This window comes from Anas platyrhynchos, chromosome 8 (genome assembly GCF_047663525.1).
Source record: "Anas platyrhynchos isolate ZD024472 breed Pekin duck chromosome 8, IASCAAS_PekinDuck_T2T, whole genome shotgun sequence".
Lineage (NCBI taxonomy): Eukaryota > Metazoa > Chordata > Aves > Anseriformes > Anatidae > Anas > Anas platyrhynchos.
In genome coordinates, this window is record NC_092594.1 from 7710826 (window position 1) to 7735269 (window position 24444).

Genomic DNA, 24444 nt, shown 5'->3' on the forward strand with positions numbered 1-24444 from the left:
TCTAGGCACAGGGCAGGAGACCCTGCAGGCCAAGCAGGGTCTTGGGGAAGGCCCCATTCCCCATGCAGGCCAAGCTCAGCTCTGGGTGGGGAGGTCCTTCAGATCCACACCTCAAACCTAGGCCCAAGGCCTCACCTTTGCAAGTCTGCCTGGAGTAAATGCAGACTTTCAATGGAGACCCTCCTAGAAAAAACTACACAACTTCCCTTGGGCAAGAAGGAGGGACTGTCAGAGGCAGTCCAGGCATGGAAAGTCTAATGAAAGCAGGGAAAATGCTCACATTTCTCTGGTGATAAATGAGCTGACAGAGACAGCAGTGATCGCTAGCACTGACTGCAGGCAGCTCGTGCTGCATCTGATTCAATTTTCAGGAACTGCTCAATTTGTTACTTTGATCCAAAAACAATCTGGGTTTTCCCTCCATGCTCAGCAACAGGTACTGTGTACCATCACACAGCTTCCTCAGCACAGTGCACAGCACACATTATAGCAGGGGCAACTGAAAACCAGGCCTTCCCCTTCTCCCCACACTGCATTAAATTATGCTCCAGGTGCTACGTGTTGCAGGAAATTATAGTAACCTGCAGGTTGCTGATTTTGTTTGCTGTTAACAGAGTGTGTGTGTGTGTGCTGCTCCTCAGATACTTCTGGCACATTTTTACATGTAAATCTGAAACCTCAGTTAAATTTCCTAAGAACTTCATGATATATATACTGCATTCATCATTTACTAGGAAAGGGTCTGAAATTTTTAATCTCAAATGTGTTTTCCCAGCTTTTAATACCTATCCCTGTTTCCCTTTGCTCACAGAAGGTAACCAGCTGCTTGTTCACAAAAACCATTCAAGCAAATGCTCCATTTTCTAAATACTTTGATGATTTCAGAAAGGCTGTCAGAAAAAAAGAAAAAAAAAAAAAAAGTTTGGATTATTGCTCTGTGTAATTTCCCTTCCAAAGTCACTTCAAAATCTAAACACTCCCCGCCCCCCAGCTAGTCTCTCCATGTACAATATATCAGAAATCAGACCACTAGATATGTCTTTAAGAATACTAAGCAATACTCTGTATGTACTCACACTGATATAGCTCATAGGACTTTCTCTAAAAAAGCTTCAGCAGTGATAGCCAGTGGTAAAATCCTAAAGAACAAGACAGATGAAAGGTGGAGAAAAAAAAATCAAATGTGGACATAAACAAAAATTTAAGAAAAGAAAAACAGAACAAGCCAGGAATGAAGATAACACAGTCAGGTGAGCAGACCAGTGAAACGCACGTAAATATCATCCCCAGATGGGAACCCAGGCCTGAGGGCAAAGAAACGAATTTTGGCTCCTGGATGAACACTTCCACTCTGAGTTAGGAATCTTCGTTTCTGTATTCTTGGCCAGCTGAAGTCAGAGGGCACTGGTTTTAGTAGCAGAGGATATTTTAGTTAGAAGGACAGGGTATAAAATGAGTGATGTTAAATAGTAAAGAGGAGAGAGTTTTTTTTTTTTTTTTTTTAAGATAATGAATGGTAAACCCTGCAAGAGCAAAATCTGGAAGATTAGGATTTCAGTACCAAGTTTGTGACTGAGGCTGTACGTGGGAAGAGCAGCTCATGCTCACCCACACCATCAAGTGTCTGTGGATTTATAAACAGCACTTAAACAGCAACAGCAAACATACTCCAGATGGCAAAGGGCGTGGGTGGCCTTCCAACACAAGAACTTGGATTTAAAGCCACTTTTCCCTGTCACTGCCTATTTAAGAGTCTGGAGTTAAAATTTATTCCTTGGATGCTGTAGCAAGGCTAACACGTGTCCTAACCACCTCTGTGCCAGGAATACAAAGCACACCCCTGAAGACTGAGAGGCACGAGAAATGCAGCCATCAGCTGGATTTTGGAGACTGTCAACTGTGCATCAACCTCAGGTTTAGACTGTCTTTCGCTGCTTGCGATTTCTATTTCAACGTACTTTTTTCCTGCTTCTTTATCAAAATAAGGTTATTTTCTTTCTCCTACTTACACACAATTGTTTTTTTCATGGAAGACACAGATGAAAGAATTACTTCTTGTCAGCAAGATACTACCTGGCTGACATGCAGTTCCTTATTTGGTTAAAACACAGGTTAATCGTGGTAGCTCGCATGCTGTTTTATCAACCACTGCCTTGCTGGAGCTGTCTCCAAGAGCACAATGGGATTCAGTGCTTCAGTGTTTGTTGCTACAGCAGTGGTGATGAATTTGGATGGCTTTCAGAGAGCTACAAGCATGATTCACAGCTGCTGCTGACTTAGATATACATAAGCAAATGTCTAAGCATGAGAAGGTTTGGAGTTTCTAATAAACAGATTCTGTGAAGTGGCAGACTATTGATACATTTAGGAACAGTCAGCAGAAAAATAACAAGCATGTTTCATGTTGCAGGTCTCTGACAAAAGCAGAGTGATTATCATCATCATCACTGAACACACAAGCCTGAACTCTTGTGAGTTAAAAGTGAACTTCTAGGTGAAAATATAGGAGACAAATCTCCCCAGTGCTGCCATTTATACAAGGTGAGAGGTACAAATATTTAGGAAGTCATGAGAAGGCTCCAGCCCCCCAGCTCCCCCCTGCAGTTGCTCAGGTGTAGGTGAGGGCTCTGTGCTCACTGTTACCAGCACTGCTTGTTCCTTGGGTTTTAACTGGAGAAAAAAAAAATGCACGGAGCCTGCCTGCCTGAGAAAAGCCTGTCTCTTGGGGCTTTGCAGAGAAACTGCTTTCACCACAAGAGCATTCCTACAGGGATGCATTTATTCCTTTTTTTTTTTTTTTTTTTAAATTTCTAGATGAATTAATAGCACATCAGTCCAGACAACAAATGCAAGCCATATTCCTAAGTAGCGCCACACTGCGCAGACCCACCTGCCCCATGTTCTGGCCCCGCAGAGCTGTCTGGGCTGGTGAAGCCAGCCAGAGGGGATACCCTGAAGGACAGGGCCACAGCCATACCACTGCACCCACACCAGCCACTTAGACCACACTTTCTTTCTACTTGTTAAGCCTAAGTTTTACAAAAAGGTTGACGCTGACTTACACTGCAATAGGGGAATGGGATGCTAAAACTAGGATTTTTTTTCTTTTTGAACAAAAGTTTGTCAGCCTATTGCCCGCCTAGAGATGAGAACAAGCAATGCTAGGTTATCAATCCTTGAAACCCACTTTCCAGCTCTTTAAAAAAAGGAGGGGGGAGGGGAAGGTGGCTAAACGCGGTCAACTTCTACATTTTTGGTGTGGTGTGTACATACATATGGTTATGGTATGGCAATTAATCCTTCCATGGTACAGCTGAGGCTGAGGAGAAATGGAGAGGGCCCAGGGGCACACCAGAGGCGCTGACAGGGTGTTTCAGTGTATGCTGGGTCCAGGCCTCTCCAGAAACCTCCAGGCAAACTGATGCTGTAAGGGATACAGCAACAGGTTTAACCTGGGAAAGAAGGTATCAGCAAAACTGGAGGATACAAAACAAGATCTAGGGGGGCTCTTTGCAGATGATAGCCATAGTTACTCATGAAATGACAAATTCAGCTTCAGACCTGGGCACCTGGCTCTGGTGATGTTCCCTACAACCCTGGCATGTAAACACCACCTCTCTCCCTCCCTCACCTGTTTGCATTTTTAGAAGGCCATGAGCATTAAGCCTTGACATTCGACCCATCCAGCAAAGCAGATCCAGGTAAGAGTGAAAGCCCTCAATCTAGCTGAAGCATGCTGTGTGGCTCACCTCAGGACAAGGAGAAGAACACCAAGAAGCCTGCATTGTTAAAAAGGAACATTTTATTGCAAGATATTACAGACCTGGCACTACAGCCAAATTTTTTCCATTACATTGAAATTGCTACCCATATATCAGGCAACAGCACCTACAAAGCATGGCAGATTGAAATATCTGAACTCAACCTTTTAAAATAAATTCTGACCTAAACAGAAGCTTTTTAAAAAACAAACCAAAACAAATTCAAGACTATATAAACCGACTTTTGAAATATGAAACTGGTGTTTTAGTATCTGGGACACTAACCATTGTGATAAAAAGTAAAGTTTGTTAATGGTATTACTTAAGAGATGAGGCTCCTTTCACAGCCCTTTTGATTTAGTGAAAAACAAGTATTTGTTATTCATTGATAATTTTTCCACATACTTTCCACCATTTTTTTTTTCTTGCAGATTTTATAAATCGGGTAGATTTAATGAATGAATAACCCTTTTAAAGTCTTACTGACATGCAGGATAAACTAGAATGGGCCCAGAAAAAGCATTCATTTCAAAATAGCTTTGTAGGAACAGTCTCATTAAGCTGACATCTCCAAGCTTCAGATGTATGCACATCCTCTGAGCCTCAGTTCATGATTCACGTTCTTCCTGTGATGCACTTACCTCTGAGACCTTGGTGGTTTTCCTGAGCATGACTGAAAAGGTAGGACTTTAAGCAGGCACATAGCTCAAACATGAAAAGTCTGGCCAAGGACATAAATCCCAACTGTTAAAATCCCTGTCTGTTGCACATTAGGTGCTCTCACTCCCAAGTAGTGTTATTGTCTTCTCTATGCTTTTTCTCCCATCAGGAAGAATCATCAGCTTAACCCTGACACCACTGAGGGGTAAGGTGAACCCCAAACAAGTAAGTTTCATCTGCAGGCAGAGCTGGACTGCCTCAGCTTGTGGGTGCAGACCACCTAAAAGGAGTCGCACACTCCTTATGAAGCCGCGCATAGCAAACAGGACTGAATGCGTAGTGATGTTTTACTATCCACCTGCCTCCATATCCAGTTTTCCATGCATACAGCCTAGCCACACTACCATTTGGCAGGTACTCCAAAATCACATTTCCAAAGTCCTACAAAGCTCTTTTAAACGAATGAAATGGTACTGGGATTAGAATATACAGGCAGTCATCTTACGAAGTGTGGGATTGGACTTTTACAGTTTCCTGGCTTAAGCATTCTGAAAATTTTCATAATTTTCCAGAGGCTGTTACTTGAAAGAGCTTTACCAGAAGGTATATTAGGTACTGGAAGAGAAGTGCAACTCCAGAACCATGGAAGATTGTGATAAGGAACCAAAACCAACTGAACAACCACAAAATCACTAAACCACTGCAGCCTTTAGTCTCAAGCAATACAGCCAAGGTGAACAAAGGCACACTCACGCTTATATGTGCAATTACAGAAGTCCAGCTCTTTAGCACAGACTGCCATAGACTCTCTATAGCCTAGCAGTAAAACCAAGACAGTAAGACCCAGTTATTGATTCCAAGGTATATGTGTGCCACACACATCTCAAAACACGAGATCTGTACAATAAAGTGACTGGCTTAATCAACTCTCTCCTCTACCCACTTAATTAGAACCTTCCTAATTCTGTTAAGGTGGGTTTATCTCTTAACAACAAAAGATGTGCATTTCCAAGCAATAGAAACCAAGAAAACAAATAGCCCCCCTTGAAGTCTAGAAGCTAAAAAAAAAAAAAAGGCTTAAAGTGGCTTTTTTTTTTTTTTTTTTTTTTTTTTTTTAAGATCATTCAGTCCATATCAGCTAAATATGCAATTAATTTAATGATCAGAGGACTTCTAGGACTTCTCTGTAACAAAGATTCTCTTTCAAACTCTATTGGCAAGGTCCTGACACAAGCAGGGCAGGAGCATTAACAAAATCCACACAGCTAACTACCTGGGCAGCTCCAATGATCACATTCAGACAACCTGCCACTGAAAACAGCTGCTCCTAACCTAAGAGCATCATTTTTAGAAACTAGCCAGGACCAGAGCTTCCTGCTTTTCAGGCACAACTTTACATTTTTGGTGTTACAACAAAATAGTTCACTATTGGGGCTTAAATAATTAAATAACATTAACTAGGTTTACTATTATAAACCTAGTTTAATTCTTTTGCTACTGCTTTTGCTACTGTTTAATTCTTTTGCTACTGCTAAATTTTGCATGGTATAGCTTTGCCTTATAAACATTCTTAACATTAGATATAATTTGCACTTAATTGATTTTTTCATGTTAAACAGACATAGAATATGGTGCTCACAGGCACCTTTTTTGGTGATGAGTAAACAACCACTCTATTAAAGCACTATAAACTTTCAAGATGATCTGATCACTTCCCTCTATTCTCTGCTTTAACAACATGTTGCTGTAAATCTTCCAACTTTCACAGCATATTATAAAAAAGTCCACAATCATCCACAAATTTAGATTTTTTTTTTACTTAGACTGTATACACATAATTCATCTGCAATACACTTCAACATTCTAGTTATCTTTCCTAAAACCTCAAACGTAATTTTATCCCCAGCCTTTAGATGTACTGATGTGTGCTTTCTGATTAAACAACAGTAGGAATACATTTGGACAATAATGCTTATGTTACCTGCAGGAACTTTCACAGTAAAACACCTGACAGTACTAATTTAATGATAACCTTAATAGATACTGGATGCCCTTGTCTCAGGACGCCATCCTGCACAACTGTTTATTTTTCTCATCTATTTTATCAGAATGTTAACAAGCCTTGTGTGTTAACTGCACACACACAGGAAGACAGATATTTATTCATATTTTCCACCAACCAAATGTAGTATGTCTGAACACAACATTTTATTGCAAGTAAATGTATTTTTACTTAAGATCATGTGAGTATTTTAATCTCGTCAAGACAAATCAGTTTCACAAACTTAATTCACACAAAGCAAATAAACGCTTCACATTATAGACATGTAGATTTTCTTTAAACCTTTTTATTTAGAGATTTTTTCTGGTAAGGAGATATACCATAGGAAAGCAATTTCACTGGCAGTGAGGTATGTATATACTCTACCAAAATACTCCTCTTGTTTTAACTGCTTTTAACTTTATTTACATATAAAGAAAATATCAATGCATATCCTTGGCTTAACTACAGTATTAGTTACCCTATATGAGTAAAATGAAATGTTACTTGCATACAAAATTGATTTGTAGAGGAATCTGACTTATGATTTAAACAAAAATCGTTTTCTGAAGACAGCTTGAATGAACAAACACAATTCAGCATGACCAAGACACCTGCACCGTATTTCCATCCTCACAGCACATTTATTTCAGTAATTCTGTAAGTAGGTCCTTAGCATGAGCATAGTGTTACAGTTTTCATACATATAATCACATCCAAAACAAGCTCTAAAATTTAAGTTGTAAACATTCTCTTCATATGTAGAAACATTTCCATCTGTGTTCAAATTTTCTAAAATGATCAATCTTTTAAACAGAATAATAAATGAAAAGTCTACTCTAACCATGTAGTGAGCGATGCTTACTAGTACATTTCTACAGTGTTAAATAAAATAGTAGAGAGGAAACTTCTGTAAGCATGTCAGACCTTAAGTAAATCATCATAAAGAAACAAACTTGTTAACAAGATGCTTTGTAATAAAGAAAGTTGGATTGAATCTACTATGATACAAAAACATAAGGGTAAATACCATCTTTGTTGACAAGTAGGAGGTAGCATGGATGCACCACTTTGTTGTCAGTGAGAAATGCAACTGAAGTAAAGAATATTTCCTTACCACAAATTTCCAGTATTATGTACATATTTATCTTAGAAATTTGTTTAAACAAGTTTCCCTCCACTTTTTAGTACAAAAAGCCTCATGTGATTTAAAAAAAACACTTACACACCTAGATAGAAGAGTACTAATTGCCCTATTTGAATGAAACAGTCTCTTGAACTATGAAGTACATGGTATTTAATGCCCTAATTTGAGTAAATTGTATTAGCAGTTCTTGGTATTATACAAAACACTACATACATACAAACAAAATATAATAATATCTTATTTTACTATGTAATTCTTTTTGGAATAAACAGAGCCTTGATTTGGGTAACACTGCAGAGAACATGGTTTCTTTGTTTTTATTAAAATCTGTCTTAAGTACCCATGTGCAACGATTTAAAAATGGCTGCCATACACGTAATGGTTTTGTATTGATAGTGAACACAGTAACTGACAAAAACATAATAAACCTTAAAAACACATCTTCCACCCTATATAAAATATAAAGACTACTTACTGTAACTGTTAAGTATTCAATTTATTTTGATGTTACTGTAATCCACTTCCTCTATTTTTGTCTTTAGGATTTATAAACATAATTTAGTGTAACAACTTATTTAAAAAAATGACGAAGTATTTCAAATTTACATCCAATTCAAATTTAAAATGTTTCCTTGTTCTATGATGCTGCTTCTGCCATCAGTAAAGAAAATGAAGTTTCAGTAATTGAAGCAGGTTTTTTAAGTAGTGATGTGACTTCAACCATGCCAGCTCCAGTCCGTGGAAGATTTGCGTTGACAATGTGTCGCTGCAAGTGCTTTATCCAGTCTTCTTGAACAGACAAAGGTCCTCGAAAGACCAGACCACAAAACCTACACAAATATTAAAATTATTCCATCAAGATATATCTAGCATTACTGAAAAATTACGAAGTCTTAATTTTTCTCGAAGTCTGCTTCTACATATTTTAGCCAAAAACTAGTAATTGTGTCCACTTATAGTAATCATGAACACAAAACATCGTGGTTCACACAACTTATACTCTTACATTCGTAACACTAGCAATAATAAACTGTTCCTCTTAGGGTTTCTTTTGAAGAACAGAATACTACTTTAACATGACCAGTATGATTTTAGCTAGAGAAACAGGAGTTGGCAATCTAACAACTAGGCATGACTGATTCAAATCCTTTTCTGAATTAATGAAAATAATCACCTACTTTCCCTCCCCCCCTTATTCAATTTAATCACAAACACACTACATGACAATCCTAAATATTCCTATAACTAAGGTTAGTAAGCTCTTCAAAACATTTTATTTCCATTAAAATAACCCTATGTACCTGCATCTGAGTATGTAAACTTCATCAGCACTATGAGGTAATGGCAGCATTTTTTTCTTGCTTCCAGATCTTGACCTTGACTTCTTTTGCTTACAGTCTAAAGCTAAGAAGAGAGAAATTTCCACATGTGAAAGTGATATTTCAGTCAGTGTTAAACAGAGATATTCAATATGTATCCCCTAAAGAAGTGGTGAAAAGGTATCTACCTCCTTGTTATTGTACATTTAATTATAACAATTACAAAACAATTATTGTGTGCTCTAAAAAAAAATTACTGGTGAAACATCTGACATATTTGAAAAAAAACACTGCACTTGCTCTTATAAAGACTAGATAATTGACAGTCAGCATTAAACTGTTGTCTTAGTACCAGCAGGCACCTACTAGCTTATTGTGGAATTGCACAGATACAAAGTACCATTGGAAATATCTTTTCATTCATAAAACACTGTCAAAATCCTGGAATTTGTTTTGTAATTCAAATAACATCGTAAGACCATTCATGCTCAACCAGGCTGCACCTTCACAAAGTTGTAGCTTTCAGGTAACACAATCAAGAATTTCTAGTTTGAACAGAACACTTGTCATTTGTTTTCAACATAGAAAAATAAAGTTTGTCTTTTTATATACTATACTAAGAATTTCAAACGAAGCTTCCTCCTCACTCCTCCCTGAACTCTAAAGCACCTTGTGAAAACTATTTTAATCGATCCTTTTCAGATGGAGATGGCATTAGAACAATCAACAGGGATGTCAAGGCCATTCTTTAAATTCACTCTGTTTGAAACATTATTTGACAGTAACCTGTATGAACAGGAAGAACGAAGCACATAGAAAACAGTTTCAATTAGCATTAAGGTCTGCCTATACCTCCCATAAACAGATGCATCAGGAATCTGTAACCAAAACCTGGAGATTCTAGGAAGCTACCAGTTGGGGGATGAGGGGATTAAACTGCATTAATACTGTTATGATGAAAACAGCTGATAAAGATCAAGAAAGACAAGAAGTTTGGGACTGCTCAAACTGAGAAGTGGATCTAGACACACTCACTCTACTCCAAAACACAAGACATTGACGCTAAAACTACACAGAAACATGAAGGACAGTAACAAGGGGTATTGATACCAAAAAAAATATATATGCTCTGCTACTAAGACATATTAACAGTAATATACAAAAGTTTTTAAACTTGTTTAAGTTTTGGCTCACGTAACAGAACCACTAAGCATCCTGAAGCATAAGACATCATCTGTGGGGCATAACATGGTGATTCGAATAAATATGTCTTGATTGCATCCTTCATTTTTCTTATCTCCACCTAATGAGTACCTCTCAAACATGGCTTTAGCCCTGTAGCCAAACTTTGAACTTCTAAACATGGCGATCATTTTCCACTTCCATCTGCAGATTCAAGATTCTTACGGTACCTTGAAAAATTAGAATGATTTCTGGAGGCTTGAAGGAACCAGAGAACTAGCCAGACTGCAAACAAGTAGAAAGCAGACACCAATCTAAAGAAAATTCCTTCAGATCCCAGATAAAGCCATCATTATGAAGATGATCCTCAACAGTGTTTTTTTCCTGACAGTACCAAGGAAAGCAGTCTCAATATAAAGCCAGTAACTGAGAGAGAAATGGCCAAGATAACTTCTGAAGAATTCAACAGGTAAGGCATTCTTACCGTTTTCATGCTCTCACCAAATGATAACCTTCATACAATTTGGAAGGAAAAAAGCTATCTTTAAAAGCTTTAGGAATTACCTAAAGTAGTATTAATATTTCACATACTGCAACACTAGTAACATCACCAGAAATGTAAGCAGACAAAATACTGAAACCTAGACACCAGTTCTCTGAAGAGAACTACTTGTATGAGCGAAGACTTAAAGCACTTCCTTAAGCAAAAGCTTTGCTACTTCTGATTTTGCAGAACATCAGGGGTAGGGAGGAAACAAAGTCATGGTCTTATCTGAATGCAAACACATCCAAGTTGCACTTGATGTCTGTTAGCTGATTTCAGTTGATACAAATGAGTAAACCAAACAGTAGACAGCAGACGCCTTCTAGAGAAGCCCACAAGTACTTGAAACAAGAACTAGCTCATTTCCTTCATACTGGCAAATTTAAGACATTCATTCCCATCGAGAATTTTGATGCTGCTCACACGTATCCCAAGCATTTTCAGAGAGTCTTCTTATTAGACCTTTTTTAGTTTTCTGTAACAGAATCCTGAATAGTTTCAAACATTGGTCTAAAAATTTTGGGTAGACCTGTGCGGTGCCAGGAATTGGACTTGATGATCCTTATAGGTCCCTTCCAACTTGGGATATTCTATGATTCTATGATTGGTATAACCTTCTAGGAAAAAAAAAAAACTCTGAACAACTATGTAATCAAATTGACAGCAACACAGATAAACAGAAACTATCATAATATACCAACATAGGTAGTTTCTACTTCCTTGAAAAGTACATTTTTCCCAAGAACAATACGAGAACAAAGCAAAAAAACTACGGACATCTTCTCTAAGCCATTTGCCACAGATGCTCTAGATAGAGAAATCAAAAAACAATGAGCAGAAAATAACATGAGACATCAAGAAAAAGTCAGATTACTTGAAGAATGCACTGATTTAGACAAGATTGGAAGCAGAACATTTGCCCAGCAAGAAGCAGTTACAAAATATAAATACAAAAAATACCAAACCTGTGTTCTGCAAGGGTTATTTTTTGTTCCCTTTGTCTTTTGACCTAGTGAATATATTTCTTTACGTTTTAGGGAGCACAAAGCAATACAACTACATTTTGAAGTTATTCCACTGAAGCAGAAAGGTGAGGAGAAAGTATAAGCTCTGGGTAAAGTTTATTGAAACTGTATTTCCAACACCAGTTATCAAAGATTTGTATTGTCTTTGGTAATACATATCTTTTGACTGCCACATTAATTCCACTTTTGTTCATCCAGACAACAAGTTTAAATTAAGTTACATGGTCTCAATTGGTTATACACTCTTTTGAAACAATGCTTACAGATGTTTGCAAGCATGAAATAAGGCTTACCATTGTATCACCCATAACAAAGCATAGCCAGCTTCTGACCAAAACTCTTCCTATGCCGTTAGTGTAACAACAGATAACCTCAACAAAAAGTTTTTACCATTTTCAGGAAGAGACCAAAGACAAATTGCAAAATGCTCTTGCAAAATGCATGGATATTCAGACCACACTTGCAGCAAACTTCCAGAGACAGGCAGGAACTACCTATCCTGTTGCCTACTTTGTGACTAACACAGCTCCCAGAACTATCGTCCTGCATTCTCCATAAAGGCCCAGTTCTCTTTACAGGTCTCCTTCCTTCACATTTGTCCACCTGCTGCTTCCAAAAGCTTTTTGCAAACAACAAGTTATACCGCTTCATCAAAATTCTGATACAACGTTGGCAGCGAGAAACAACTCATTTAAAACTGAAGATAATGAAACTTTGGAGTAAACTAAAGGCACTCGTGTTCAATTTGAAATCACACTGTTTAGAAAAACATGCTACATAAAAAAGGCTGTGTATAAAAAACTACTGCATCTGTGATAGCTTATCAAGACCTTAGAAACAGATGGAGATATGAGACTACACTGAGCGTGCCCAGAAAAATATGAATTACTGAAGTCACAGTCAGAAGTCCTTCATCCCATGACATTTTGTCTGAGCTTCAAAACCAAACCTTATCTACGCTACCTTATACTCTTCACTTCTTAATATCCCTTGAAGTAAAACACCTTTCATTTCAGGTAGACTGAACTTAGGTCCTTATTAAGGCTTAATTACTTCTGTCATAGTGGATGTAAGCTAACACAAGTTGAATAATTGCATACATAAATGGGTCTAATTAACCATTTGAAAACACAGCCAATTAAAAAGTAAAAAATATTTCTTGCATATTTTTTCATTAATTTGTCAAATTCAATCACTTTCTGTTTTGTTTCATCATTACCAAAGAGTAAAATGCAACTAAAAGACAGTCTGTTTTTAAGAAAAACATATGTATGTATTGTATATTTATTTTTTTAACTCCAGTAATGTGGTCTCTGAAAGACTTTATATGATGCTACCGAATTAGCCTGCTGTGTGGGCTTATCAGGTGTAATTGTAACAGCACAGAATGAAGACATACAAAGACAGCAGATCTCAGATCCCCACTATGGTTGCACACGCTTCTCCAGAAGATTCCCTGAAGCTACAATTTTGCCAATGCAATATTAGAATACTTGGAAATGTTGTGGCCACAGGAATCACTGCTTCAGTTACACTACTGGCTCAAAGGTCAGACTCCTTCACTGTATATTATTGTTCTCTCCCAAACTTCGGAAAAAAGTTTGTTTCTACAGAAACAAAGACTGAAGAAGAAGAGAGTGATGATTCCCAGAAGATGACAGCTAGTAAGAAGCGATTTAGTATGTGAGAAGAGTAAAAGAGAAGATGTAAAAAGCCAAGGTGTGAGACAGAATCAGGAGACTTCAGGGAGGAAATACAAGTCTGGAAAGAAAAGAAAGGAAGGAAGCTGGATAACGAACTTCACCAAGAAGGGCAAGATGCTTTTTGAAAATTTTGCACAGGTCTGATACTCTAGAGATAATCATAAGAAAGAAGTCAGCCTGACACGCTCTGAGAAACACAAATGGGTGGTTACTCATCAAATCAGTTATAAAAGGAAATTAGCATCTATTCAAAATAAGAGATTAAGCCATTACATTGATCAAAATTGGACACTGTAACAAAAAAATATTGTTCTAGTCAAGACATCCAAAGACCATTATGTAATCACTAATACAAAAGCCAGTAACCATACAAATCAATCTAGTCAGGTTTTTGCTGTATGTTGGATAGGCACAAACTACTAACAAACACTAATCTTGAACTTTTTAGCCAACAGCCTAGAAGGTTCCACTTTTTTTTTTTTTTGAGTTCATTCTTAAAGTTTATTATGCAACTATTTCTATTATGTAACTAAAAATGTCAAGTTGCATTCAGAAAAAAAAAAAGCTAACATTCAACTAAATACAATCGAAATACTGATTCTGAAGAAGCAGGGCATCTGCTAGAAAGGCAGTATGATAACAGTCAATATTGAAAACATGCAAACAAAATGAAAAATTGGAGTATAAGACTAGCACATATGCTAATGTGGCCCTGGAACAACTCTTACTTCGGTGACTCGTATAGATTGCTGTATTTCTCTAGCACCTAAACAGCTTCCCTAGCAATTATTAAATCATGAAAGAACTGCAACATTCATGTTTACAAACATTTTTTAAATTACAGCCAGAAACAGAGATAAACATTAAGCCAACACAATTCCTTTACAGTACTTCTGTTTGCTTTAGAAGATTTAAGAAAGGCTTTGTGAAAACAGGAAAAAGTAACCTGTGTAAGTGTATTCTCACTGTATCCGTAGAGGTTCCAAACTGAAGTCAGCTCTAAATTGCTCTCAACTACAACCATTTTTAATTAAAAAAAAAATATCATGATCTCCCCAAGCACAACACTCATAGCAAAACTTAAAAGTAGTGTATGCTAGTGAAATCTTGCATTTAAGATGTTCTCCTAAAAAAAACAAAAAATACTATAAAGTGGAGTATCAGATAAAACCACTGCCTAAAAGTGTATTTTCTGATCTATCAGACATGCATTGAGCTTACTCAAATGAAAAGTCATGGAGCAAACTGTCAAATTTACAAACTTTGTGAAGTTACAGAAGTTTTAACAGTAATGACTAAATGAACAGATGTATATTGGTTGCATAATATTACAGATCTGACAGGTCTCCCCTTAAGTCACCTATTTCAGTAAAATGCCTTCATATGCATGGCACAGGCTATTTATCTAGCTCAGGTCTAGCTTCTGAGATCAAAAGTATGTTTGTTGGTTTTATTTTTTAAGTTCCGTTTCTAACCTCATTTTAAACAAACTTCTAGGTCCAATGATAAAACAACACCCAGAACTTTTAAGTTCTTTTTAAGAAAGCATCAACTGCTCTGAGGAGTATGCTACTACTAGGCTAGCTGAATGTTTCTTAACAAAACAAAACAAAAAAACACCACACAACACAAAACAAAACACCTTCAAAGCACCTTTACAAGCTACATTCACATTTCCTATTTAGCGAAAAAGAAGCTGAGGTACAAGGATCTTGTCCAGGATCCAGTCTCTGTGTACTATCCTCTTTGCCACAGTGCCTCCCTCCATTTAATAATTGTTAATTTTGATGTGCAATTTATATATATGGTTACTGAAAAATATTTCACTGGTAGGTATATAAGCAAAATAACTTACCACAAGGCTAATCAAAGCATCAAATCACAGCAGTGGTAAAATGAAGTCCACTATCATCGTCTTTCTATTGTGTAAATATGAAAACTTTCAGAATCACTAACTAAAAGCATATACTCCAACAAAATGGATGTTATTGCATCTACTGTTTTCATTCTACTAAATCTACTTTGTTACAGCATTAACTTAGCATAACAAGATCAGGCATTGACTGGCTCAATGCATAAATATATTTAAATATTTCTTTTAGGCTTCTGCAGAGAAAGCCTGAAACTACTTTTTGTTACTATATGTAGCATAATGAATTATGTCTACAGATAAAAAAAAAAAAAGTAATGATATATTTTTTCCAGCATTATGTAAATCTGTGTTTGTTGACACAGAAAACTAATGGTTGCCCATTTCAAACTTTGTATCTTTAAGTTTTCCTAACTATATTCCATCTCTGCTCCTGAACTCGCTGCTGACCATAAAAAGTCCCACTAATCTTAGCAATACTCCAAGTAAACTCAGGAATTTGCCTACAGCCAAGAAAACTGAAGGTCTCTGGAAAAGTCAAAATATGTAATTTCAATATAAGCATTGTATTAATAAAAAAGCATTAATAGTAGTGCCAAATGATGTACTACACTCACTCCATTGTCAGTCACTCCATAACTGGTTTGTGAGCCAAACAAAAAATGAAACCAGCTACATATATTATGTTGTTAGAAATACACAAGCTGGAAAACTATTTGTTTCTCCTATTTTAGCTACAGTACTCTTAGTAATTATATGTAATATAATTACTTTTTTTTGTTTATTTTTTGAGGTACTTATAAACACTTTGTTAAATGCCCAACTAGCTGGTTTGGAAGTTGTGATATTGTGGGAGAATGGATTTATATGAACATCTCTTGGTTTTGCTTACATACCTTAAGTGTTGGATCCAAAATGAGTAAGAATGAAAATTAGACATGAGAGTGGACAACAGCAACATACCTTTGTTTAAAAGTTGCTGAAGTTTTAGGGCAAGTAATTTTTTTATTTATTTTTTTTAACCAACGGAAGCTTCAAAATTATTTGGAATTAACAAATGCTTTTGTCCAGTCTGATGAAGAAAATGTATCATAGACAGACTTGCTTTTACATCTGTAACAAAACATACCTGTCCCAGTCAAAAGTCCAGCACTCTTCTTTCGTGCATAAGCGCGTAAGTGGTTGGACAGGCTAACAGCACTTGTAAACGTCGTATTGCAATGCACACACGTTCTAAGCTTCACAGGCATACCTATCATTCAAAAGAAAACTATAATCCAGTTCTCTCTTCAAAAAAATGAAATTCTCAAAGCGTTGTAAAAAGTTTTCTGTAATAAAGATGGTTTAAAATATATTCACTGCATTGATGCAATTGTTTAGTATATTAGAAGGATTGAAGTTAACCATTATTAGTTTTCCATGTAGTGCTTTAAGCCAAACCTTGTTATTTGAACAGAAAGAAGGCAACTTGAACCCCCTAGGCTACTCTGCATTTAATACCTAATATGAAATTCCTACAGATCTCCACATTATGAAGCTCTATTCCCAAAATACAACCCTACAATTTGAATAGCACAATTCTGTTCAGAAATTTCAGAGCTTGCAACATTTCCAATAAAGAGAATTTTAAAAGTATAGTTGACAAAGTGGTAATTAAAACCCATAAGACTAAAAGGCTCAACGCTAAATTAGGCTGCTGCTGAAGGCTTAGAGAGAGGTGGTAAAACACATCACTGAACAGCTGTTAAACAAAACATTTTGTTCAGTGCATTTTCTATTCATTACTTTAGATGCGCAATCAATAATGAAAGTTAATGATTTGAAGTTTTTTGCTAAAATCTCTGTGCTAAATAAATAATCAACAAAGCAACATGCTACTTATCACAGGAAAACAGTGAAAGTGAAATAATACTGAACTCCTCACTTACCAGACAAAGAAACCATTATAACTTCTCCCTTGCTCAACTTTACCATCATTTTCTCCATTTATTTTACCCAAGATACAGTGTTTTGGTCAACTAATGTTTCCAGTTCTCTGCTGATAAATCATTAAAATAACAACAACAAAAAAAAGAAGCTACATCTATCCAACTGGAAAGCCTCAGTTTACAGGAAAGGAAGAATCCTATTCTCCAGCAGCCCACAGAAGACATGCTGTTTTTTCAGGCAAGTTACAGAAGAAGAGTATCTGGTTGGTAAAAAAAAAAAAAAAACAAAAACAACAACAAAAAAAAAAAACAACAACTTTTTCACTCTAAAACCAGGATTAAAAAGATTTGCTTTTTTAAGAAAAACTAAAGTATTTCAACTTGATGTTAAATATTTTCTCATTAACTCAACTGGCACAGTGCATTTGTTAGTTGTCAAATTCCATTACCTCAGCCACAGATAATTATAGGTCCCCATTCATAGCTGTTAGTATTATGCAAGCGCATGTTTGTTTTTACCTGGTTGTTCATCACAACCAAACAGGTTCTATACCTAGTATTCAGCAGTAAATATTAAACAGAAAGCAATACAGTGTCAGATTTGGCAAGCTACTCCTTTAGCATTGTTTTTCAAATAATTAAGCCTGTGAAAGACACACTTCCTTTATTAAACAACCTCCTGTCTTAAAGGACAACCATATACATCCAGAAGACATTAAAGGTAATTCTGTTCCGCCTCTGTCATTTTAGAAAGCCACCTTTGTTAAGAAATTGATTGCCACATTTTCATAGCCCCCTAAAAGAACTTCTGAGCACGCTGGACTTGTTGCTGTTATTTCTTTAAAGGAAGACAAGAGTATATGTGAAAAAGTACTACGCAGTGCCAGTTTTACTAACCTATATTGAGTAATAACAAGAAAACCAAAAGAACTGAAAAAGTCATGGGTATAAAACTAAGATCTTACTCCTCAGTTTAAAGAATCCTGCAGCATTATAAGGTGTTGTCCAAATAAGAAATATATAAATGCAAGCTCTACATACACATTAAAAAGGATCCTGCACGAATTCCTCAAGACTAGAAATAGCTCTGACAATTAAAAACATTCTAAAAAAATGAACACATTAGTATAGATTGTCTAGAAAGTCATTTATAGAATTGTTTCATTAGCACAATTCTCAGCGGATGGGGACATCTTTGTCCATATCAGTCAGGGGCTGCATATTAGAACCCTGCTGACTACAGCTGCATTCCAACAAAGCTTAAACTAGCACACATCTTCACTCAGGATAGACAGGCCCTAAGCAAGCATGAGTTTCCCCCAGCAGCCACGATTTTAAACCAAACAAGAATTAATCTATGGTGCAAGAGTCTGTTTGCCTAAGATATCAAAATTAGTCAATAGATATTAATCAGCTTAAAATATTATGTGCTTAAAATGTCATTAACAATTCTGTCGGTTTGAACAAATGCCGCTTTGCACAAGTCTCGAACATTTAAATGAAACAGCTTGCAAACCAGCAGTTTTAAAGCCCAGAAACAGGGTCCAAGCCCAAACACTTCAGAACTGTTAAGTCTGCCAAATACCTCAACTTACTGATGGTCTAGGATGTGTCTTCTTCCTTACTGAGGTTCATTTTGTTCCCACTTTGGATTGGTAAACTCAAACATATGCAGAAAAGGAGCTACATTCCATGCAAAAAAAAACAAACAAACAAACAAAAGAAACCAACAACCCTCAGTGCTGCTGAATATTCACTTAAGAAAAAACATGCAAGAAAAATTTGCTGTGCTACCTCTCATGGTCAGCATCCTCTGGAAATGAAATAATCAAATGAACAGAATCCCCCTACAAAGTACTATGTACTTGTATGTTTTCTGTGAATTAATGTGTTCTTTGGAAATGTTGTCAAGACAGCGAGAAACATCATCTTACCTGACTGCATAGTCAAGTCCATTTTTTGTGGCTGATACATCAATGGACTGTCTTCATTTAATGGAAGAACACATTTCTGAACAAACCTCTTTCTCGCAGTTTGATTATGAATCTTTTGAGGAGAAATATCAGGATTCCTTTCTTCTCCTAACCTTTTATTTTTCAGAAGTTCTATCAGTGTAAGTGACTGATTTTTTTTTTCATCATGTAGTACTGCTTTTGTTTCATCACATTCATTTAGGAAACTCAGCCCTTCTTCCTCCGATGCAGACACAGATGTATCTTCAGTCTTTAGGCCATTATGGTATGCTTCAAGAGGTATAACATTCTGAGATAAGAAGTCATCATTTGATGCAAATTTCTGAGCAACAAACGGTCTGGGAATAATGCGGCGACTATTCAAAGCCTTTAGAATTTTTTCATACTTCTCTTCGTTTTGCATCATCTCATTCAGAACACAGATCGGAGACTTGTGAGCATCCCACTTGGTTTTGCCAAGCCTCTTCAGGTGTCCGCGCACATGATTTGATAATCCAATTTTAGTATCAAACCAGCCTCCACAGAGCTGACACGTATGCTCAGAGGAAGTTTCAGATTTCTCAATTGCTATAAAGAAAATAATTTTCATGTATTTTGACAATTATGTACTGTTAAATATTACTACGGCAAATCATAAGAACAGGCTTTACAACAAAATGAAGCAAGTCTTGTTTATTGTTCAACTTAGCATCTTTGTCCCCTCTAATTTACACCCAAATTAAATAAAAAAGAAACACATACCTTTTCTAACACGCTTAACAGGAGTTCCTGTTCCAGTTCTTTTAAAATGTTGCATTTTGTCACTCGTTGCTATCTGTTCTGGTGAAACAACATGACGGGCTTCATAGCTCAATCCAGCTCTGTGAAGATGCCCTCTGACATGATTGGACAATCCAACACCTGTTTCAAAGGTTGCTGGGCAGTATGGGCAGGACTTCTTTTCAAGCGACAAATCAGTCCAATGGAAAACTGAATTATGTTTTGGCAATGCTGATCCTACATTTTCTAAATTCTGAGGATCATGCAGCTCACGGAGGAAGTTACTACCCTCAGCATCTTCATAATATTCAAAATAAAAGCCATCATTCTGCTCGTAACTAAGCGAAGATTTATCAACAGCTTCATGATCTTCTATTTTACCTTTGAATATAGGGAATAGGCTTACATGTTCCTGATTAATATCACTGTAAGATTCATCCTCCACAGAGTGTGTAGTGTAATCACATAGTTCAACATTATCCCATGAACTTTCATCCTCCGTTTCATAGCTGTCTTTTTTTTCAGCAGAGTTAAGTTTCTGTAAAACAACAACAGTCATTTTATGCAGAAAATCTGGATAGCAATCCAAATCATTTCCTGTAACAGAGCCTTCCCTCTTGGATTCTTTAACCACTCTTTTTACAGCTACATGCCTATGACCTTTATAGCCTTTTGCCCTTTTGCAATCAAGATTATTTGAATCCATGACAAAACAATTATTATGGGGACTTCTACATAAAGAACTGACACAGTTGGACTCTTCCTTTTTTAAATGCAAAGGATAAGAGTCACTAGATTTTTTAATCATCCTGTAGTTTTCATATTTGTGTCTATATAAATAATTATTGCTTGTTTTGACACTAGCTTTCTGCTTTGCTGCTTGATGAAAATATTTAGGTTTCTGGTCAATGCTATTTCTAATCAAAAAGGTCTTGTTTGTAGAATTTAGATTGCACACACTTACAGATGACTGTGAAACGCTTTTCCGGGCCTTCTGTATCCTGTAGGGTCTCTTGTGAAGTTTGGTGAAGTTACTGGACTGTGAAGTAGAGCCAAAAGATCTTTTTACATCCTGTTTTAAAACTGAGTTCTTTGGAAATGTAGAAGATTGTTTCATCAACTGTTTTGTCCTGCTACCAAAATCTAAAGATTCTTCTATAATGCTGCCTTTCCTCTTTTCTAGTCTAAGATGGCTACGAAAGGGATCGATGCAAGATGTTGGATGCAGGTATTCCATGTGTTTTTTTAAAATGCTTCTAGCCGAAGTTGTAAATGGACACATCTTACACATGTATGTTGCTGACTTCTTTGAGGATCCTAAATATGGATCTTTCATGGATGCCTTTTTCTGTGATTTCCTCTGGGACATGTCACTACCAATAATGGAACATTTGACTACTGCTCCATGAGCAATCCCTCGATGGCATTCAAGTTCATTTTCTGTCACAGCCATGAAATTGCATTCCTCACAGCAATAGTATCTTTTATCTTTTTCATGGGTCTTTGCATGCTGCACAAATGTTTTGGGACAATTAGTACCAAATACACATTGGGGACACTGTAACCGTGCACTCCTACCCTCATCCTGAAGTTCTTTAAGCTCACGGATTTCTTCCATCAGTTTCTGCCTTCTTTCCTGGTGAATTATCATATGTTTAAGAAGTGAATTACGATCTCGAAATGTCCTTCCACATTCCCTACATGCATAGGGCCGCGGGACATTGAGATGTCGGAAATGGCTGTTCCCATCTAAATGGTACATCATATGCCTATGCAGATGTTTTTTCTCCCTAAAATTCACATTGCACTTTGTACAGGGATAAAATGATGGTTCATCGGTACTGAAAGTAGATGGTGATTCAGAATCATTCTGTTCACATTTATTTTTTAAAGTATTGGAAAGAAAAGTGCTAGTGTGAACAGGAGAAGCATCTTCTGCACAGCTACCAGTGGGACTATAAATGAGTTGTTGGATAGCATCAACAGCTTCCAGCTCTTCATCCGTGGATTCAGGCTTTACTTTATTCAATGAATATTGTTGTGGTTCTACCATTTGTAGCTCTTCATTCTGTTCTAAGAAGTCAACACTTAGCAGTTTTGATTTACTAGGAATATAACCTGTATCACCAAAACAGTCTTCAGTATAGCGTGTTATTTTACTAACGTCCATTTTTCTTTTTCTCTTTTTTTCTAAACCTACTTTACAGTGAATTGGAGACTTCTCTATTGTTTCTTCATTTGTCATAAGAAACTGTATAAACTCTTTCTGTGGATCCCAGCTGGGATCACATGTCGATCTGAAACCACCTGTACCTGAGGAAATGCCTGTTAATGTATCAACACAATCATCTTTTACCAGTAAATTTTTATCATCCTCACAAACTTCTACTTGGCCTACTAAAGTGCTATCTACACTATTACCTACTGATTTCTGTGAATCACAACCAATTGAAGCAGAGGTAGGTAGATTTTTAATGGAATGAGTCACGTTCTTAGCATGCGCTACATCAGGTAACAAAAATAAAACTTGGTGCTGATTTGATTTTTGTGTTGTACTCTTTGCAGGCAGCTGAAGGTCTTGAACCACTGTCAAAGTTGAGCAGGAATCTGTATGATGACCTACAGGCTGTCCAGTGGTTAATGAAACACTGCCTTTATTCATAATGGAAGTCTTAGTTGAGGTGGAGTGTGAAACTGGTCCATTAACAGCAGTTCCTCTAGACAAGATAAAGTTTTCACTAGAAACAGTAGGAGCACCAGTGTGTATAAATAGAGAAGTCTGGCCTCCACTTAAGGCTTTTTCAGATAAGTCCCTTGATAGCTCCCCAGGCAGAGTCAGTGTATTGTTCTTCTGAAATGACGTGTCACTCTCTTGTGATTTAGGAATGCCACCTTCTTCCTCAGATATGAAATTATCACCACACAGAATTTCTTCTTCTTCTTTAGCACCAGTGACTTCAGTATTTATCTCTAAGTCATCCATGTTGCTGGTCTGTCCATTAAGCACATTTAGACTGAAACAAAAAAAAAAGAAGAAAAGAAAAGAATCAGGCAATCACAGAAATAAAGTGTCAATTTTAATTTACAATATTTTCCAGGAACAGCCTTCTTCACACTGCAATCAGAAAAAAATAAGTTTTGAATAAGAACATGCATTTTTAACAAGTTTAAGATATTCAAGACATGTTTAAAATTTATAAATGAAGCAATCAAAAACTATACATTTTTTGCTATGCTACATTACCTACAAAAATACAAAACACCTACAAGCAAGATGGGAAAAAAATGTGATTAACAAAAACTGAGCATTCTACATGCACAGTAACATGAACCCAGAGTTTATCTTTAGTTGCTTTCTAGAGGCAAAACAAGTTAGCAGTAAAAGCTATCCAGACATCTGCTAGTTATTTCAGTGACTTTTTTTTAAACCATACTTCCATTTAGCACCTAGGAAATAAACTAATTTTTACGTATCTCAAGGTATCACTTTTTTCAATTTGTTTGTATACAACTGACATGATGATACACACAAGCTTGTAGAGTGTTTAATTTGGTATTAATTGAGAAAACACATAACAAGCCCAATTTTGAACATATGATTACTGATGGAAACGACAAAGAATCTAGAGTTAATCAAATTAGAGTTGTGCTAAAAGGAGTCATTACCTAGACTTTTTGAATTAAAATGTTATTAACTCACAACAAATATCCATGGCTCCCTGCAATGGTCCTTTATTGAAATCAAGGAAGACCATGCTTAACATCCTTTTTTCCTAAAGAGAGAAAACAAGCTGATTAAAGGATACCATTTTGATTTTTTTTACATCACACATCAAAATGAGTTTAGAATTTCAGTTCAACATCATGACAGTTATCCATGCAATTCAAAGCTAGCTATCACTTAATGGAAATTCTCTGCTACTGCTTTTGTTTCAAATCAGCAAAAAGACAAAAATAAAATAATTTCACCTTCTAAAAGCTTGTAAGAAACAAACCTTAATATGCCATGACTTTTTTTTTTTTTTTTTTTTTTTTTTTTTTAACTGTTTGGAAGAAAAATAAGCTGTATTTGGAGTACAAATATAATGGAAAAAACTTATTGCAAGAAGTTAAAACATTATTTTCTTTGCTATCCAATTACTGAATTACCCAATTTAGAAATATGGTTTTATTCTATGCCAGCTATGTAATAAATATTTAATATATAAGAAACAACACTATTTTATTACGTTAGTTATAACATGCCCTTATGCAAATGTTCTACTAGAAAGGCCACATATTCAGCTTCCCATTTCTTCTGAATTTCTGAATTTCTTTGCTGTTTTCAGATGGGTCAGTTTCTACCACAATGAAGACCTCTATTAAGATCATATTCAGAGCTTTCACTATAAAATGGTGATAATGCACCACACAGCAGGTGTCTTTACATCACATACACAAGTTGGAAATTGGCAGTGCAAGCCTGCACTAAAAATCAGTAAAGCGAAATTTATAGGAGGGCAAGCTCCAAGAATACACAACTACTCCAGTAA

General features: G+C 36.4%; 1 protein-coding gene across 23 annotated transcripts in view; it reads right to left on the reverse strand.

The window, feature by feature from the left end:
- Positions 1-3782: 3782 nt before the first annotated feature.
- Positions 3783-24444, reverse strand: part of ZNF644 (zinc finger protein 644) — an 86883-nt gene continuing 66221 nt past the window's right edge. For 11 of the 23 annotated variants that reach the window (XM_072042122.1, XM_072042123.1, XM_072042125.1 and 8 more), the window contains 2 exons: positions 8911-9013; positions 3783-8439 (listed from right to left, as the gene is read on the reverse strand). In XM_072042122.1, the coding sequence (XP_071898223.1) occupies positions 8247-8439; positions 8911-9013 (296 nt within the window). In that variant the 3' untranslated portion in view covers positions 3783-8246. The other 12 variants (XM_072042112.1, XM_072042113.1, XM_072042109.1 and 9 more) reach the window with 5 other exon arrangements.